Source organism: Pseudopodoces humilis, chromosome 4 (genome assembly GCF_049639895.1).
Source record: "Pseudopodoces humilis isolate 2021_Gansu_Grassland_sample_001 chromosome 4, ASM4963989v1, whole genome shotgun sequence".
Lineage (NCBI taxonomy): Eukaryota > Metazoa > Chordata > Aves > Passeriformes > Paridae > Pseudopodoces > Pseudopodoces humilis.
Window position 1 is genome coordinate 17,993,815 of NC_142203.1, and position 19,653 is coordinate 18,013,467.

Genomic DNA, 19,653 nt, shown 5'->3' on the forward strand with positions numbered 1-19,653 from the left:
CCTTAGCAAACTGTGCTGCTTTGGTTGCGGTTGAAATAGATACCAGTGGGTGGATCTATTGAGAAAAAAAATATCCAGGTTAAACCAATAAAACATATCTTATTCCATATCTACAACAAGAAGCATGTATCATGGTCTAAATTTTCAGAATCACTTCAGTCAAAGTTACATTTGTTCTGAGTGGCATTGCCCTCACTTGGGTCCCACAACTATGAAGAAATAAAATTACATAAGTGCAAAATAGTAAATCATGCTTTGCTCATTGTCTAAGTTCAAGGTGTGGTAAGAACAGTCATAAGAAACCTGAGGAAACCTGGGGAAACTACACATTCCAATCACTCTTGTAACATCTTCTTCCCAGAATAGTGGGGATGGTTTGTGGTTAGGAGTTTTTGGAGACTGCTTGGCTCTTACTATTTCACTCAGCACTTTACCTGCCAAAATGAGGAGACAGAGCTAATTCACAATTAGTCAGTGATTGCAAAACTGATTTGCTTCCATGGAACATTAGAATAACCTCAGACAAAATAAAACTTTTCATGTACCTTTTCTTCAAATCTTCACCAAAACCAAAGTATTGATAGTGAAAAATCCAAATGTCAGTATTCAATTCAAAAAACTATTTTTTCTAACCTCCTGCCTCAGTTTGGAAGACAGGTGTCTGGTAGGGAAGGCAGGAGCCTCCCTTGGAATGGAAATATAGACCCCCTCCCTCCGAATTATTATAATTCTGAAATCAAGGGGCTCTCAGGCAGAGATCTGGGGATAGGAATAACAGTTCTTTACTGGTATAACCAGGCAAACAAACAACAATAACTACAGCATTAGCAAGAAAACAGAACCAGGGACCCTGTGGCAGCTTTCTCGGCTGAGACGGGAAAGGATGGAATTAAAAAACCCTGGAGCAGTCAATCCCAGTGCACCTGCAGGACTCTGAGGAGCACCCACCTGGGATGGCAGGAATGAGCAGAAATCCTGAGGTGATAGATGAGATGTGTCAGAAGCTCCAGAGCTGTGGCTGGAACCGTGGGATGTCTCAGCAGACAAAGATGAAGAAGAAAAAGAAAAAGAAGAAAAACAAGAAAAATTCTATAGGTAAGAAGGAACAAAAGAAAAGAAACCTATCCCTGAACACCTTGTTCATTTTATGTGTTTTTTTCCTCAATTTAAATAAAAGTTTATTGCTGACTTTCAGCAAAATATTTTTTGGATCCAGGCATTTTCCTACAGACTTCTGTACTGTGATGTTGAACAGGAATTCCTTATTGTGTTTCCAGCCAAAACTCCAGAAAACTCTGGTTCTTTTGTTTCAGTTTTATTCTAGACTGTGTTATCTCAAGTCTACCAGGGAAGTAACACCTCTAGGACACAATGGGTGACATGGTGCAAGTCACAATTATTAAAGGGAAATTTTAAACAGTTTAAGCTTGCTTCTGTTTCCAAGATAACCAGGTTCAAGGCATGTTTGTATTTGTTGTAATTTGTCCCATTATAGAACTGCCTAAAGGTACATTACTCAGAGTTTGATTTGCATCTGATTTTCCTCAAAGGAGAAAGATGCAGATGAAACATTTCAAATGTAGCCCAATTCTATACCAGTGTAAATAATTTCTCCCTGTAACTGCTATAAGTTTCTCAAGATAATCAAAGTCATTGGGAGTATACATGGAATTCCTAGCCATAGAAATTCATCTTCACATAATTAGGCATGAAATATCATGGATAACAAAATATAAAAGTGGAATATTGAGTCTCAATGACATTAATATAAGAAAAAGACATAAAGTGTAACTGGTTACTGTTTTAAGTAAAAAAAGTAAATATTTTTGAGGTAAAGATTCTTCTTAAAGTAAAATTACCAGGAATACCAGCCAAAACAAATATACTGAAAGGAGTGACCTCTCCCCAGATATCAGCACTACCAATCTGTTTTATTGTGTTTCTTTAACAGCTAGCACTGTCACATTCTAGTTCAAGAATGGGATTACTACATAGACTTAAAAGATTAAACAAAGTAAAAAACATCACAGTGAAAATTAAAAATTTAAGTAGAAACCTAAAATACCTTACTTAAATACTACTGGGAGTGTGGTATTATCTGATTGCTTTGCCAGTTTCTTCATCTAGCAATAGCTGTAGTGCTTATGTGTCTTACATAATTTATCAGTGTAAAAATAATTTGGAAACATAATCTGTCAAATATGTTTTTATTTTTATAAGATAGTGATTATTTAAAATCAAATACACTCACTTGTTCCAATGGCTCACTTTCTATTGTTTCTTTTTCTTTTCCATTCTTTTTTCTTTTTTTTCTTTTTTCCCCCTCTGTGGTAAGAGGAAAGAAGAAGGAAGGCAAAAACACCCTTTGTTATCATAAAAAGAAAAATCACAAAAATAGTCCCTTTAAAAAACCCAAAAAACTCAAAAAAGCTTTTTGTATAGGTCCCATACTGTTTTCTTTACATCCCAGTGAAGCTATAAAATATTCAAATTTGCACAATAGAGTAAATAGTCATAGAAATTATATTAATGGTGGGTTATTTATACAAAGGTTCACAATGAAGCTGCTTCCTGAAAACTCACAGCGAAACTGCTTGTTGAGTTAGTGATACCAAAAGCCTTGCTTTTGTACTATAATCTAAAGGCAGGTTTCTGGGTTTAGTCCCTTTTGTCATAAGGGTGGGGTACACAAAAAATAGCAGTGAGGTAGAAATCCTGAGCCACTGGTCTTACCTGTCTAGGCTCGATCATGTCAGGCTGCAGATTTCATTCTGTATTTTCTTTTTCAATTGCTAAATAGTACTTTCTTCTCCCTGCTTCTTCTGCTGCTGGTTTTTTTTCATATTAATATAGGAATATCGAAAGTTCTGTGCCTGGAGTTATTCCAAGAAACTTACAGTTTGTTTTACAGTTCAGAATAACCAGCCTGTCTCAGCTGAGGCCATTCACAGTATAACGGCATAGGCAGCAATAAAAGTATGGGCTTGTTTGACCTTTAATTATCAGAGAAGAGAAATGACAATACAATTCCTTGAAACAATTGTAAAAAGCAGGGAAAACTTTGTTCTAATGTAGTAACAGCTTCATCTGGACCGATTTAATCACTCTGTTCTTATGAAATTAGAGCTGCAATTGTATAAAATACTACTTGGAACTCTATCAATTTAACTCCTACCAGAAGAAGAATCATGTTTCACATTCTTCAAGCTGAAACAAGTGTGGAGACTTATAAATTATTCTAATGAAGCCCTTCTCATCTTCTGGATATTTGTGCTTTCAGATATATAGAACCAACCTGTACTTTTTTCACTTACAGCTAAGTTTCCTACAGCTTTGAGTTTCATCTAGTAAGTTTTAGTCTGCTGGCAAAACAGGCATTGCCTGACACAGGAGTCAATGAGAAGAAACCTGATCCACGTCTATTTTATTTTCTGCAGGTATCTTGTTGCCTAGTGAGGCTCTTGCATTTTTTGCAGGTTAAATATTTATGTTCACAGTGTGGGAGGTTTTCAGAAAATAACAGAAGTTAACCCTCATCTCTCTGGAAACACTGAGAAACAGACGGATAAACATGGATGAAGGTAATTGTTTAAGACTTAGTATGTATTTAGTAAAAATAAGAAATGTTTGTGTATGTTACATTATGACACACAGATATAGAGTGTGGTAAGGTGGAGCCAGGCCACTATTTTATCAAATAAGTTGAGTTCAAAGTGTGAAGAGGACAACCATCACTTTTTCAGGGAAAGAAAACAACTCATGCAAATGAAATGCATACTGAAAGAGCTAAGTCCTTTACATAACAGAAAGATAAGCACAAATGAATGAAAATAGTTTTATACATAGCTAATTATTTTTCAAAAGCTGTCTTGCTAACAGCGTGTTTGAATGCTAGGGATAATTTGGAACGTTGTGTATGTATGTGTCTTCATAGACATTTAGAAAAGTGTAATAAATTAAGGTCTTCTAAGTCACTGCAGGATTTACAAATAGTTTGTGATTTTTTTAGAAAAATAGGCCTGACTTTTCACAGTTCAACAAGTTACTGAGTATTTCAGGCATGATACTCCTTTCGTTTCAGGAAATGCAACCTTAGAAGGTGAGTAAGAGAGATTGTACAGGGGAATCATCAAAGGGCTGATGAATGTGGCTTCTGGTGAATGTCTGAAAAGTGGAATGATGGTCTAATAATGTAAGAATCTTTAGTTATTTCTTAGAAGACTGAGTTCAGAAATCTTAAAAAAATCATCAGTTTCATTGTAGGACAGGAAGCAATGAACTTGAGGAAAGGGAATTTCAATTGGATTTTAAACATAAACCATTTTCACTAGTAAGTGATTAAAAATAAATTTCTTGTTTACTATTATTTTATTTAGGGCTATTTTTTTTACAAAATTAGAGCTTTTCTCAAAGTCTTGCATCCCTACTGCTCATTTCTTCCCTGAAATTTTAACTCCTGATTGCTGAAAAAAATTAACCTGCAAGGCAAATAAATTTTCCCAGAGGATTCTGTCTCAAAAAAGAAATGATGATGCCAAGACAAAAGAAAAAAAAAATTGTATTGCCAAAAGTTGTGGGTTTCCTCCTAGATTTTTCCACAGAGAAAATCCTAACCATGTCATCTTAAAACTGTCTTTAAATTATCCTTGTACTCTTAAAATAATTTTTGTTATGCAGATTACCTCCTATAAAAACTATTGTGACTGTTCAGGCTTCAATTTTTTTTCTGATACAAACCCTCATGTGTCCATATTTGAGGACCAACAGGTAACCAAGGTTGGGTCTCAAAAATTAAAACATTCATCATCCACAATCATTGATAGTTTGAGACTTTTATTAAGTATGCATTTAGGGTTAGAATAAGCGAAAGCAGAAGGCCAGATTCTATAATTGCTTTTCAAAGGTGTACAATTAAAAAAGAAAGGAGCAGTCATGCAAAGCCTGTAACAAAAATGCAGGGTGGTTTGTCTTGCCCCACCTCAGGGAGCAGGGTGCTGAAAAGCAGGATAGGGAATGATGAGGAAGATCTTCTATTCAACCTGCAGATTCTGCCCATAAATCATGAGGGAACAGTCTTCTCTTACCTAATATTAGACCCTCCCACACATATTTGTAAAAGTAGCTTTTCCTCAGATGTCAAGCATAGTTCTCAAGCATTAAGTTTAAAATTTAAGTGCAATAGTAAGGATTAACGTTGAATTACCAGGTCTGATTCAGAGATGAATAGCACCATTGGTGGTCTGTTTGTAGTCTCAGGCAGCTGACTAATGAATGAGCAGACTGGTAGTAACACGGAATCTCAGGTCTAACCAACATGAAGGAACAACTCTGTCTATCAGTAGACACACAAACACACATCTTTTTCCAAGGAAAGTAATTCTACTTTCTTGCATTTTGTCCAGCATCTCTGTGACTTATAGTATAAAATGTATGTCTTTATTTTCAAGACGAAATATCAACAAAATACAGCAAGAAAGTTTTGTTGTCTGTGGTAGCAATATTAACTCCTGACATGGGTGTCAACTTATCAGGTGATAGCTTCCACATATTCTCTTCTCCTTGCCAGGATATTACACATATACACATATACATCCTGACTGACTGTTTAACCTTCACACGAGAACTGAAGAATAACAAGTTAAACAAGTTTGATTGTCAGCTCTGTTGGGCAATACAACTGGGCAAGGTTGTTACATAAGGCAGAGTAACCTGAGAATGTTAGAGATAAAAATGTGGTTTGACCAGAAAGAATAAAAAGAAAGTGTTTGCCTAATATATGTCCATCTTGAAAAGAACTGAATTGTAGCTTGCATCAACGTAGACAGGCCTTTACTTGTAATACACTGTCCAAATTCATTGCTAAATCACTGTCAGGGGATGAGATGGAGTTATAAAAGATATCCTGGTATGAATCTTCCACCTGATACCAACATGATGTAGTACTAATGAGGAAGGAGTGCCCTTCAGAAACAATCCAGGCAGTTGTTAAATAGGAGGGGAAACCACTATTCCATGCACAAAAAAGAGATGAGGGTTCAGTAGGCCCATTTTCCAGCTACGAGGTATACTGAATATTGCAATTACGTTGCTACATTCCTGCTTCTCTGAATGATCACTAGCAGAGATAAAAATGACAATTTCCACATTTTTGTAAGCCACAAAGGGAAACAATATGGTCTTGCTTATCAGGACGTTGGAAGAATGGTTGTTCTCTATCCACACTGTTTCATGTTCCGTTTTACACATGATGAAGGAGGAAACACTCTTTATATCTCACTGCCCAAGTCCAGAAGGAATGGTTTTCTCTTTCACTATGGCTGTTTTAATGAACCATACTTTAAGGACACTCCCACCACTCCTACCAGTCCTCACACTGCTGTTCTTTGTTTTGCACCAGAGCACAGAGGGTGGGACGGGCTCTGTTCAGTCTGCTGATGATATTGTAAGACAGCCCAGAGCGTGCATTTTCACTGTGGGTAATGTTGAATAGCAGAAAGTCTGTTCATCAGTAGAAAGTGCTGTAACAAGAAGCAAAAAAGAAACTTGCTCTCAGACAGCTGCTGTACACAAAGATATCAAAAGAGCGTTTGTTTTATGTTATGAGAGAGTGGTGTGCTTAGGAGTGTGCTTAGTGTGTGTCTAGGAGAGTCTTGGTGCAGCCATTGAACTGGACGTCACCATTCCTAAACTGCAACACCGTCCAAAGGGACATCCTGTGCAAAAATATTGTGTGCTGCAATAAAAGTTTAGAGTTTAGAGGAAAAGAGAAGGGATTTTTTGAGTTACAGAATTTGTCTTTTAAGTAACAATTATATGCAATTGAGCCCTGCTTTCCTGTAGAAGACTAAACGCTCACTTGGCCATAGGAAGTAGTGAATTAATTCCTTACTATGTTTTGCTTGCATGTAGCTCTTTGCTTTACCTATTAAACTCTCAGCCCAGTTTTTATCACTTTTACCCTTCTGATTCACTTACCCATCACTGTGAGGAAGTGAGGCTGCATGGGCCTGAGTTGCTAGATAGGCTCAAACCACAGCAGAAGCTGGTATCAATCTAGCAACATATTCTTGTGCTGCTTCTATGGGAATGCTACTTACTAAATTGATCAAGAAAAAAAAAAAAAAAAAAAAATTCAAACTGTGGTGATAGTGGGAGGGAAGGATTAAAGTTAAACCAGATTGATCTTCGTTATATTGCGTTTCTGAAATGCATTTCTCAGTCTGTCCTATGAAAATATTCTGTCAGCTTCATTAGATATGTAGAACTTCAACTGGTCCATGGTCATTTCAATAACTTTGCAATCATCATAATTCTTTATGACCACTTTTAAGTGTAATTCTCAGGCCTTTTGAGTGGGCTCAAGCCAAGTTTTAAAAGCTTTAGTACTTTTTCTGTGAGGTTGACAGGCAGTGGGCAAGTCCCAATTCTGACAGCTCTTGCCAGATAGCTGAAATTACTGCAATGACATGAGTTCATTTGCTGAACTTAGAGTCACCTATGTTTTCATTCCTGTGCACATGCTCTAATTGCTTCCCAAAAGGCCTGCCATTTTTATTTCTTGTTCAGAATCAAGTATTCATTTTCTTCTGTTCTATAAACCTTGAAAGTCTAGAAAAGCAACACGTTTCTCTATAGGACTTATGAGGTTGGCAAGGTAATCAAAAAAATAAAAAAAATAAAATCTTTTTGCTAGTAAATATCTTTGGTTTCTTTAAAATTCATCAAGAAGACCTTCTTCTGGGGAAACAGAAATTGATCATAAAAAGAGATCAAATATCTTAGAGACTTCTAGAGACAAAAGTTGGCCAAGAGTTATGCACTGAGGAGTGTGTTTGAGATGCGCTTTTGGATGGAAGCTGCATGAGTCTTGCCAGGTTTTATTCAGGATAGATGGTGAATTCTGACTATATTTCATGGACCTCAATGTGCTTTCCTAATTCAGCTAAATCTGACAGTCAAACCAAGATTAAATCACCAAATCATGTTAGATTTCACAAAAGACAGAAAGACCCAAAACCAAAGGTTCTCTTTGATCAGTTTCTAAGAAAGTCACCCAGGTTTAATTAAACTGCTGATAGTTTCCAATATTTTAATCTTAAATCCATTTTGGTGTCTGATATTGCAGATCTGGTCTTGTTTCACAAAATTTGTTTTTAATTCTCAACGGAATGTCTTGAGCTACCATTTTACTGAAAAGAGTTATGTTGCTTGTTTTTCAGAAGCATGGGTACAAAGTGTTGACCTTCCATGCTGGCAAGTCCCCAACGGCTCAGTGCAAATTGATCCTGAAACGAAACCACAGACCACCACACACTCCACTGTTGTTCTACCAGGGAGCGTTACTGATGACTCGGAGGACGTACAGGAGCATCCTTCGTGTGTGATTGAAAGTGTTGTGGTGAAAGACACACCTGAGGAGCGTAAGTAGTAGTAGCAGAATCAGATTGTACTCCACTGCTTTCCACAAAAGGCACTGGTGGTATCTGTACTGTAGAGTCACAGCAGCAGGACTGCATAAACATTATATTATGTGCTCTTGACCTACACACATTGATGTGCAAGTGGCTAATTTTGCCTAAAGTAGGATTATGGGAAGGGTTGCTAGGAGTCTCCAAGATGGCAAAAATGAAACAAAATGTCAACCAAAAGGATCTAGATGCGAGACATCAAGTCTTTTAAAAAATACAGGTTTTGTGTCCTTCAATGACATTATCATTAACATGAGATCATATCATAATCACAGAACAAAAGCTGATATTTCTTTATATGTAATGTATAGTGATGAAAATAATGAATTCAGGAAAAAGAATAGCTTGGGTAGAATAGCAAGGGTACTGTTTTCAACACTTATTTTATGTATTTTGTAAATCACCAAAACTGGATCTTGGAAAACAAGACTTTTATGGCTGTACCTGAACTGGACCATCTGGTAGCTGAGCAGACTGTATTTTAGAATGGTGCATCCTCTTACAGTACAGCTAGTAAAAGCAACATGCAGAGAGTTACTATAAAATCAATAGTATAAAAGCATTTGTTAGTATAAAATCATTGCAGTATGTAACTAAATAAAAATTGTGTTAGGAACTAAGGAAATATATACATTTAAATTTTTCCAGCATGCAAAAATTCTTAATGTCTAATAATTGTTTCGACCAATTCAAAGAGTCAGAGGACTTCCTTCAGACACTGTTTTCTCTTTCACATCAGAGTACTTGAAGGTGTTGTGGCTAGGTTTTCTCTCAGCAAGTGTTGCATGCATCGAGAGTCAGACACACCTCATGTAAAAATGTGATGCAGCCCCACCTCTTAGCACACACATACACACACACTCACATTTTCCAAGATATTAGGAAAAATCCAGTTTATTTTGTAATTTTTAAAATAACATTTTGAAAACATTCCTACAGAAGGTGAGAAAGAAGTCCAAAATGTAGCTTTTGCATTCGATATCTCTATTTTCAGGATCAAGTGGAACCATTCAAGTCTCACACAAGTCCTCACACATCCTTCTGATGCTTGTGGTTTTCTCAATAACTTCCCAGTCTCTCACATTTTGTATTCCTTTTAATTACTTAGAACACTTGTTAGTCAAAGAGAATCGGGGCAAGAATGTCAATGATTTTTACAATATTTTAGCCCTTGAATTTTGTTAACAGACTTAGAGGGAAGCTCATGGTTGCACAAGCTTGGAATGAATATAAACAAGTGGTCATTTCTGAATTCCCTGATTGGATGGAGTGAAGACAGAACTCAAGATAAAGGTATATTGTAAAGCAAGTATTATTCTTGTTTTGGGAACAGATAATACCTTAAATAAAATGAGGAGGTTTATTCTTTTTTTTCCCCTTATATGTGAGCTCTGATTGAATTAAGCTGTGTTGCTTGGATTTTCAAAGAAAAATCTTTAGCTTAGATATACAAAAGTCACTATTCTAGGTAATTACATCAGTATTTTTGAATTCATACTCCTATTAGTTAATAATGATACTGGGTTGAGAATTGTGTTACTTAAATTAATTTTCCAGTAACAAGTCAGCTACTGTATTAAGCAAGAACAATCTGATTGTGGGGGGAAAAGTAATTTTACATTCTTATTTAACAAAAAGGAATATTAGAAAAAAACTAATATGTATGTCATACCCTGATAAAAAAATGTGTCTATCCAGTAATTTGCAGCAGGTAGTTTCCAAGATGTAAAGTATCCTCTTAGTTGTTGTAAAAGCTAGTTTTCTTAACAGGCAACATGTTTCTGCATGGGTTTTTTAACCTGATTTTTAATTTTTAGTTTTAATGACATAAATATATGTAAGTAATGAATATCAGAGTATTCATGAGCAAGCAATTGTCTAATGTAAGTCTGTATGATGGTGTCTAGAGGAAGAAGCTAACAAATCTGAGTTACTGTATTTCTCCTCCCAGGATCCTATTTTGTTATTAGAAAAAATCCCAAAAAACAACAATAAATGCCACTAAAAAAATTTTAACTGTAATATGTACATATGAAGTTGCAGCGCATTTTAGTTGATAAGGTAAATTTTGTTTTATGCTAGATCAGTTTACCACATCTGGAGTTTGTTCTGCTGCTGATCACAAAGAAACTGAGTTGGAGGAATGTACAACCAAAAAAGTGCCATACATTCCATACAGCTTAGCTACATTGCATATCATCAAGGTAAAAAAACCTAAAACATCCAAATACATATGTATTTGTATTTATTTTATATACAGAGGAATCTACACAGATGATGTTCCATAACTTAAATATGGCTAAATACAAAATCATATTTTTGATGACAGAAACTAGAATAACTTCTGATTTTGTATTTAGCCATATTTAAGTTATGGAACATTATCTGTGCACATTCCTTTGTATATGAAATAAATACAAATACACATATATCCTGGTTTACTGGTTTCCTTGCTTTATTTATTCCACTAAACATGGTCTTGTATTCTCGGTTTTTTAGTATGAGTCAAAAAGGTTCAGTGGTGATTTCTTTTGTACAGGCTGCATACAGACTGCTGAGCTAGCTGTAAGACAAGTTAAATACCTGAAACAAATTACTAAAATGACTCAGACCTCTGTGGGTGATGAGATCTGGAGCCCATCTGGAGCTTTTCAATCTCCTCTTTAAACAGGCTTTTCTTGTGTCTTACACTTTTGATTGTGTCTCCTTGGAATTCTGCTACTTCCACAGTAGTTTTTGTGGATGACGAGTAAATAAGAGAGTATAATTCAAGACTGCATTGCTTCTTGGTTACTTTTTTTGTCATTTGAGCTCTGACAGTGTCAGATGGTAGAGACTCCTCACTCCCAAGTCAACTGCTTGAAAATATTCATGAAGATTTAATCTGTCAGCCTAGATCCATGCTAACAACCACAACTATTTTCAAATAATTCATCAGCCACAATAAATAATCTGAGATTGTATTTTATTTATTTATTACAATAATCTTGTAATTGAGATTATGTTTTTGCTTTAATTTGGCTGAACTGCTCACTGTCAGCAGAATCTGCATCATGTGAAGCTTAAATGAAGAGCTGAAACCAAGGAAATCTCTGGAACAGTTCTAGATTTTTATAATTTTTTATAATTTACATATGATCAAGTTACTGCTGTAATTGACAGAGCCATATCTGTTAGTCTCATTCACGTGTCAGTGAAATTTGACATTGATCCTACCAGACAAGTATGTTAAAAAAAAAAGGGGGACAGTAGAAGCTAGGATGGAAACTGATGAAATTCTCCTTTAGTGACTATTATGAATTGAATAAAAACCAAAATTAATTAAAGATATTAATTAACGAACCTGATACTATTTAAAACTTAAATGATTCACTTTCAAACAGGAAAATGTTCAATTTGTCCATCCTGGATGTAGGCATCACTTTTTGTTAGTCATTAAAAATTCCAGTGTATCTTAAAGATATATCAATTTTGTAGGATTTCAAGTTATTTTAATGAAATATAAAATAAAATAGAACATAATATGTAAGTACTATGTTTTCCTAACTATAAAATGCAAAATTTGTCTGTTGCTTCTCTTTTTTTCTCCCAGTTACAGGCCTCATAATACTATTCTTTTTTATGAAATTTAGAATTATTATAATGACTATGTCATTATAATAGAGGAAGAAGTGGAAGGTGTAATCTTAGGACCAAAAGAGAAATTCCATTTCAAGTTATTCAAAGACTTTTATTCAATAGTGTAATGTATTTTCTATTATTGAAGCCTGAAAGGTTTAGCCTGCAGTTCTACTCACTATTTATCTCTGATAAAACAAATGGAGTTGCTAGTGCTCTGACTTCCTAATTTCCATATTCCTCTACAGATTGTAAAAGACATGCAGCAAATGAAAAACAGACACATGAAGATAATTAGAAAACTAGATGATATAAGAAAAGAAAAGCAGGTAATTATCCTGGAGCATTAGGACTGTTGACCATTAATCAAAGTGATACAGAGAGATAAAATCTACTTCATTCACAATTACATCTCTTCCATTCATGTACCATTCTTAGTGTCTGTATGTAATGACAGTGTATCTTGAAGTGTATTTTATCTTACAACTTTGTGAAGTCTGGTTTAACTTTTTGTCTGGCACAGTGGCAGAGGTTTCTCTAAAATTTAGTCGTTACTAAAATTTTCTCTTAATATCACCTTTATGTTATGACTGACACCATGGTTTCAGCATTTGCATTTCTGTAGGCTGTGCCTCTCAAGAATGACTGCAATGTTAAGGGCTGTGCCAGGTTGTATTGCCTTTTATGGCTTTTTTTCCTGAAGGTATTTTTTGTCTACTTTTCATTTAGCTTGGCTTTAGCCTTGCAATATTTTGTCAATGTAGTTTACAGCATAGCAGAATATCTTCCTCTGTAAACTCATTCCAAGTGACTGTGAGGATCCAGAAGTGCCATTCCTGTGATCAAAACTGCACAATACCTCTCTTTCCTTAGTGGAAGCCTTTCTGTATTCTGCTAGTCAATAATTCTCACAAAAAGAATTACCTGTATCATATTTTTCTACTCTGTTCTGGAGTCTTTTCTTGCAGTTACAGCTTCACATTTCTGTCTATTCGTCACATCATTTTCCTTTTCTGATCCAGACAGGCACTCAGTTCCCATGAAGAGGAATGCTTTCCACACAAAGTTTACTCTGGGCACACAGAAAGAGGAGATTCAGAAATTCTTCTAAAGCCACCAAGGGGAAGTGAACAAAATCTTCTGACTGTCAAGTAAAATCTAGAGAATTTCCTGTACGTAGTGCACAAAGCCTAGACACCCTTTGGAGCACAACAAGATTTCATCTTTTTGTCAGGTTGTCACATCTGCACAAGCATAGCAATACCAGTGTAAATCAATTTCTGAACTTTGGTAGGGAAGTAACCCTCACACAGTCACATCTTCCACTTTCAACTGCCTACAGTTCACTAGGGGAAGAGAAAGAGAGAAGGGGAAGAGAACAGGGGAGAGCACAGCTGCATAGCAAGACACAGCAACCTGCTGGACAGTGATGCAAGCACAGGGACTGTAATGATATTACTTCACAGAATCGCTCTCATTTTAGTTGCTGTGTGTTTTTTTTGCTAAGCTACTTCTTAACTTTCCCTGTCTGAGCTAAGTTTAATTTCTTTAAAATTGCTTAGCTGTACTTGGGTGGATTCATTCTGATCTGCTCTGAGAGTGGCTTTGGTTTTATTTCTGAAAAAAAATACATAGAATATATATTATTTTAGGAGTAAGTTTTGCTTGAAGTCTGCAATGAATGACAGTACAAACCTCCTGTGATTAACAGTAAATGTTTGCAGCCAATAAAAATTGTTCATAAATGAGAATAAAGAGAGCCTGATGTGTAAACCATTTCCTTTATCATACCCAACTTTCTGTTCTCATTCACTATTTCTTTTCTCAATAATATTTTGTTACAAAGGAGGAGACTATAACTACTATAAGGAGCCATTACAGTGAGAAAATGAGGTGTCTGAAATCCCAGTTAGAAGCTTACCAAGAGCTGATGAACAAGAACAACATACACTGGGAAGATACAGTTATGGTAAACAAGTGTTTCTGTTTTACATGGGGATAAGCACAGCAGGTATTTACAAAGGTGGCAGGAACAGACCTTATAATTAATGCTCTCTTATGCACAGACAGTTAAATGAAGACATGCAGCTTTGCATAAAACTGTCAAATTTTATTTCAAAATAAGCTATGGTTTTCTCCTTCTGGACATGAATAAAGCTTCGTTTAAGGTTTTCATGGTTTGACCTAGCTGTGCTATGCACTTGGCAACAGCTTTGTTTTCATGTAAATGATGTGTGAATGATAGTCCTAGAATATATAGAATGTTTGCTGCTCATTTGGTGATGAATGGATATTAAGGTTTATCATGTTCCTTCTGATCTGCTACTGAGGAAAAGATTCAGAGTCCTCCAGCATTTAGAAAGGGTCTTTAGAAACAGACTGCCTCTGGACACAGATGGTCACTGTTAAATGAGGAATTTTAATTTTTTTAGGTCCACAGGCCTTAGCAGCCTGGTCGAAATGTTAAGACTTTTCAAGGTATGAAACAAAAATCTCAAACTGAATGCCTTTCTGAAAAATAGTGTTGCAATTGTCAACCCTTTTGCCTTATTTTACTGCCTTCAGAACCTGAGAGAAAGAAACAGACAATTGATCCAAGAGAAGGAAGATCTTCTTTACCAAATGAAGCAAAGAACAGAGAACTGGAGAAAAGAAAAGGTAAAGAAACAGAGTTTGTATTTTCTTTTTCGAGGAAGATGGTGTTCTTGCTATTTCAATGTGTGATGTTTGCCTACCTCACTGCCTTTAGATGTGTACATCTAAATCAGTGAAAACTGAACTACAATGCACTTGCCTTCCTCTTTTTCAGAGAAAAAATTAGATTTTCGCCCTTTAAAGAGCAATGGAGATGTTGTTTTTTTCTTCCTATATTTTTCTTTCCACTAAAAATTATTAGATGGTCACTTCTCTTGCATTCCATGTTTTATGTCCTTTTTTGAAGAATTTTAAAATTACGGTACAGCACATTGCTTCTTCCTTGTTTAGCAATTGAAATTAAAAATCAACAAAAGCTTCTAATTGTCTAAGTTATTGCAATATTGAATTTCAGCTGGCTGACACAGCAGCAAAACTACTTTATTTGGTATTTCCCAGGAAAAGTTTCTGAGGCTTTCCAAATTTGTCTGTAGTAATGACACTTTTAATTTATTAACAGCATAAATGTTAAAAAACCAAAAGAAATTTGTTGAGTTTTTAGAATTTGTAAACATGGCCTGATATTTGTTATTTTCTGCACAAGGTTAAATTCTGTCAATTCTGTGCAGCTATTCCTTTAGTTTTGCACCACTGCTTGGTTACAACCAGTTTTCATTGCAGTTCTCCGAGACACGACTTCAGGAAGATCGGGAAGGAGGGAGGGAGGGAGGGGGTCTAGGGGCGGGGTCTGTGAGGCAAGTTATTCCTTAATTCGTGAAACTGAATGCGGATTTCTGTATGATTTCTGAGTGAAGAGCTCAGGCAGGTTTTTTAGTATCTCTTTTCAAGTGTCCTAGCACCACCTTCCGTTTAAGTTCTGCACGGCACCAGTATTTAAAATTAGGATTTTTACTTTTCAACCACGTTGAGCTGCTATAATATACCAGGCCTTATTGATAAACTGAAAAAAAAAAACAAAAAAACAAAAAAACGTGGGGGTTTGTTATCATATTATTATTGTTATATATCGAGGAAATGTAGCAAAAATACTATAATGAAGAGTTAAAAGTGGTGAGGACACTGTTCCAAGGCTTGTGGGAAGAAGGAGTATTTTCTGTTAGGCAGATAGTGCTGGTAAGATTTGGCATGCATGATCTTTTCTGCAGGGTCACCGTAGGAATACTTCCAAAAGCTTTTGTTATTCAACTGTTTCAGGAGAATCAATAATTTTGTCTCTGTTATCATTTCAGTATTGTGGAAAAATGCTTAAGAAAGTAAAAGCGTAGAACCCCTTGACTGAGGCTCTTGTGAAAACACTGGTGCCTGAGCAGTCTCTGTTTATTTCTGTATTTTATATATTCTGTATTTGATTACTGCTCAATAACCTGTTTGTACAGGTTGTACACATAAGTAGCAACAACATTCTTTCCACTTTATTGATTATTCTCCCCACAGAGAATATAATGAAAAGTGGTATTGATTTCCTGCTATTATTCTTTTCTCGTCTTGCAGGTCTGCATTCTAGAAGATTTGTGTAAAAAGCTAGATTACCTTTATACACAGCACACGCTGAGTGAGTGTTTCAGATGCAGAGTTTCTTGACCTGTGTCTCTTTCTTCTCTGTTTGTTCTTTTGTTTACACTGAGCTGCATACCTTCTGAAGTCAATATAAGTATTCTTTTCAATATTGTCTGCTCAGGTGGAATAGTAAAAGAATGTTGAAGCTACAAATACTGCCTGTAATAACTCCAAAATCCTTAGCACATCTTGCTTTTTACAGTCAGCATAATTTCTCAGTAGGTTTATTTCAACACTTTTAGCCTTTCCTTTGGAAGTGTAAATAAAAATAAAAGTATGTATCCTTAATAATTCTTTGATTTTAAATAAATTACAATAATTTATTAATGAAAATTGAATATTGATTATTAAAAATTTTTGGTTCATGATAAAATCTTGATTTCTAAAGGGAGATAATTTCACAGAGACAGTATTGTTGGAACTGCAGATTAGAAATGCTGAAGTTATTCTTACCTGGTTTTCTATTGTTCTCAATTCAGCTTTACAGGAGCTACACAACATCAGTTTACATGTGGAAAGATTGCAAGACCTCATGAATTTCCAGATAAAAATTCTTCAGCAAAAGTCTGAAAAGGCAGAAGGACAAAATTCACACGTGTCGGGGGTTCCAGAAGAACAAGTGAGCACAAATATGGAAATGTAACTGGTTGTTTATGGGATTACTGCAGGTATTTCAAAGGCAATCAGGCTGATTCTAGCAAAAGCTGAAATCAACTGATATCAACAAACTATATTAACTAACTGAATCAGTCTAATAGATAGTAATTAAGGTGTGTAAATATATACATGGCTTGAAAATTACACATTTATGAGGAATGATTAAAACATCACAATAATAGAATAAACTCATTGGTTCAGGAATCACCAGTAGTGTGCTATGGCTGTCATTATATATTTGATAGTAGACACTTTGCTACCAAATGCTTTTAAGTATTCAACTCTTCGACTTACAAAAACTATATTCTGAATGTTGCAACCAAAGAAACCATCTTATTCAATATTTCATTTCCTTTTCTCCATTTCTGCTCCCCTTATTAAAATCTTGGTGGTTTTGCATGAAAGCAATCAAAATGTAGATATTGGCAGAGTGCATAAAAGTTATACAGAGTTTGTTGCCTGCAGGCAGCTAATGAAGGAGAGAAAACCGACTGGTCAGTGGAAAAGCAATATCTTTGGCAAGCACACACCATCCTGCAAGAGATACAAGAATCTTTACAGAAACGAGAGAGGGAAGTCACTGATCTCCTGCAAAGTGAAAGAAGATTTAACAAGGCGATGAAACCTCAAATGACAGTGCTAATGTTCCTGAAATCTCTTATCAAGATGGTAAGAATACAGTTTCTGCAAAGATGAAAGTTTATTTAATGGGTTTTGTAAGAAGTTCATTAAAAAAAGAGATTGCAGTTTAGTTTATTAATGTTATAGTCTTAGAAGTGGCAAAATGTTACTTTGAATACTATAATTTACAGGTAAGATTTTCAGAGTAACACATGGAATTAGGGACTACCTTGAATACTCACTAGGTGGCATTATTTCTAAAGATAAATTAATGAAGCATGAGAATAGTACCATGTAAAAAACATGTATTTCTAGCCTTTCAGTTATGTGAACTGCAGAAACTGCATTTTTTTATCTATATTAGGTTCACACCATATATTGTGATGTCCCTGGGGCACAACAATGCATCCATGATCTTATCAGGAAAAACAAGGATGAAAGAGCTGATCTGGAAGAAGTTTTTAACAATGCTCAGGCTGACATTCTGTCCTATGAAATATTTTGTGGAAATGAACTTATGGATGACACAAGGTATTTTGAATAGTTAGTAAAACAAACATAGAAATAACAGGAAAATAATTAGCTCTTTTCAGAGAGAGAAAATATATTTTGGACAATGCTGTTATGGTTTTCATGTCTATTTATGGGGAGAAGTATTAAAGTAGTGTCTACATCTATATTATGAAAGAAATCAATAACATAGAAATACCTTGTATAAAAAGCAGAAAAATGTTTCAACTTAACTGTGCAAGTTTTATCCATTGTATTTTAAAATATGCTGAAATAAGCTTATTTGGTAGCCCTGTGCTACAATATTATCTTCTCTTCCTACTTTTTCTGCAGGAAGTTCATTACAAATTAACTTCCTTAAAAGTAACTTCTACTTTTTCTTTATTGTTCTCTTTTTTTCTTTTGCTTTCTTTTTTCTTTTTTTTTTTTTTTTTTTTATTTTTAATGATAGGACACACCTCCCAACGAAGCTTTTCAGAAACATTGGAAAAGCAAAATCTGATTTAGAATATGTTGAAACAGAAAAAATTGTGTTTGATTGTATCCAGACAGGAGAAATCCCCAAATGGATTAAAAGGGATTGTCTTTATGTGCCCTGGTCAGGTGAGAAATCCTCTTGTCAAATCACAGAAGCTTAACTATCCTCAGCTAGCATACTTTTGAATACATAAAACAATAGTACAGCAGTAAAAAGCAAGTTGTTGCAATGCCTTTAGCGTTCCAATGCCACATTTTCCATTTTGTGTATTTTAGTGAGCTACTGTATGAATTGCAATAGTGTGTCAAGGATTTTAAATTTGGCTTCTAAATTTAAACTCCATCATTCATCTTTTCTTTGGTATCTTTATCATTTTGAAAACTGATGTACTTTTATATTGTGCCTAAATATCTCAATACATGTTCTAGGTAGATGCACTCAGAATCTCCCTAGATTTGTCAGACATCCACTGAACAAAATAACAAATGTGGAATTCATAAGGCAGTAACCCCTTTTCAAGAAAACTTAAAAGTATCTATAGCATGAATTTAACAAATTATGTTCCTCTGGTGGGACTAGCAGAAAAATCTTTCTCAAAATATTTGATTTGCTTTTTCTGTGATTCTGCAACACAAAGCCTGGTCTTGGTGAATTAGGGAAAGGAAGGTTGATGTGTTCTTCTATTTGAAAAAATGGTAATTCCTTGTTTAAAAAATTTACTGGGTTATATATTGATCTTGTGTTATATCTTGGGTTATATATTGATCCCATAATTATGGGAACTCTCCAGAAGACCCTGCAATATGCTCTGAGGAGATAGAGTCACCATTCCAAGAAACTCATGCAGAAGTTTAAAATGGAAATCAAGGTAATACATTACAATGTGTCACTCAACTTGGTTTTAAAGTTATTAATGTGCTTGTTTTCCTAGCTGTTCTTAAGGGATTTGAGATTTGCTTTTTTTCTGTGATGTCTAAGCACATTTACGCCCAAGAATGACATAGTTTTGCTAATTAGTGAATGACAGGGTTATAGATTTCTGCATGTTGAGAGGATTCCCATGTTCTATTTTGCACCTGTATATCTATT

At 35.1% G+C, this 19,653-nt stretch overlaps 1 protein-coding gene across 1 annotated transcript; it reads left to right on the forward strand.

Moving 5' to 3' along the window:
* Window positions 1–3,571: 3,571 nt before the first annotated feature.
* LOC148184457 (uncharacterized) lies at window positions 3,572–19,419 on the forward strand. Its single transcript, XM_088054668.1, has 13 exons — window positions 3,572–3,581; window positions 8,334–8,420; window positions 9,657–9,761; window positions 10,551–10,672; window positions 12,335–12,415; window positions 13,933–14,055; window positions 14,652–14,744; window positions 16,233–16,293; window positions 16,778–16,917; window positions 17,421–17,624; window positions 17,941–18,107; window positions 18,538–18,689; window positions 19,355–19,419. The coding sequence occupies exons 1-13, from the start codon at window positions 3,572–3,574 to the stop codon at window positions 19,417–19,419; spliced, it is 1,410 nt and encodes a 469-aa protein (XP_087910794.1).
* The last annotated feature ends 234 nt before the right edge of the window (window positions 19,420–19,653 follow it).

Coding starts and splice junctions, on each gene's coding strand:
- LOC148184457 (XM_088054668.1), top strand. Junction 8,421..9,656: donor GAAAGACACACCTGAGGAGC/GTAAGTAGTAGT, acceptor TTTTGTTAACAG/ACTTAGAGGGAAGCTCATGG. Junction 18,108..18,537: donor GAACTTATGGATGACACAAG/GTATTTTGAATA, acceptor TTTTAATGATAG/GACACACCTCCCAACGAAGC.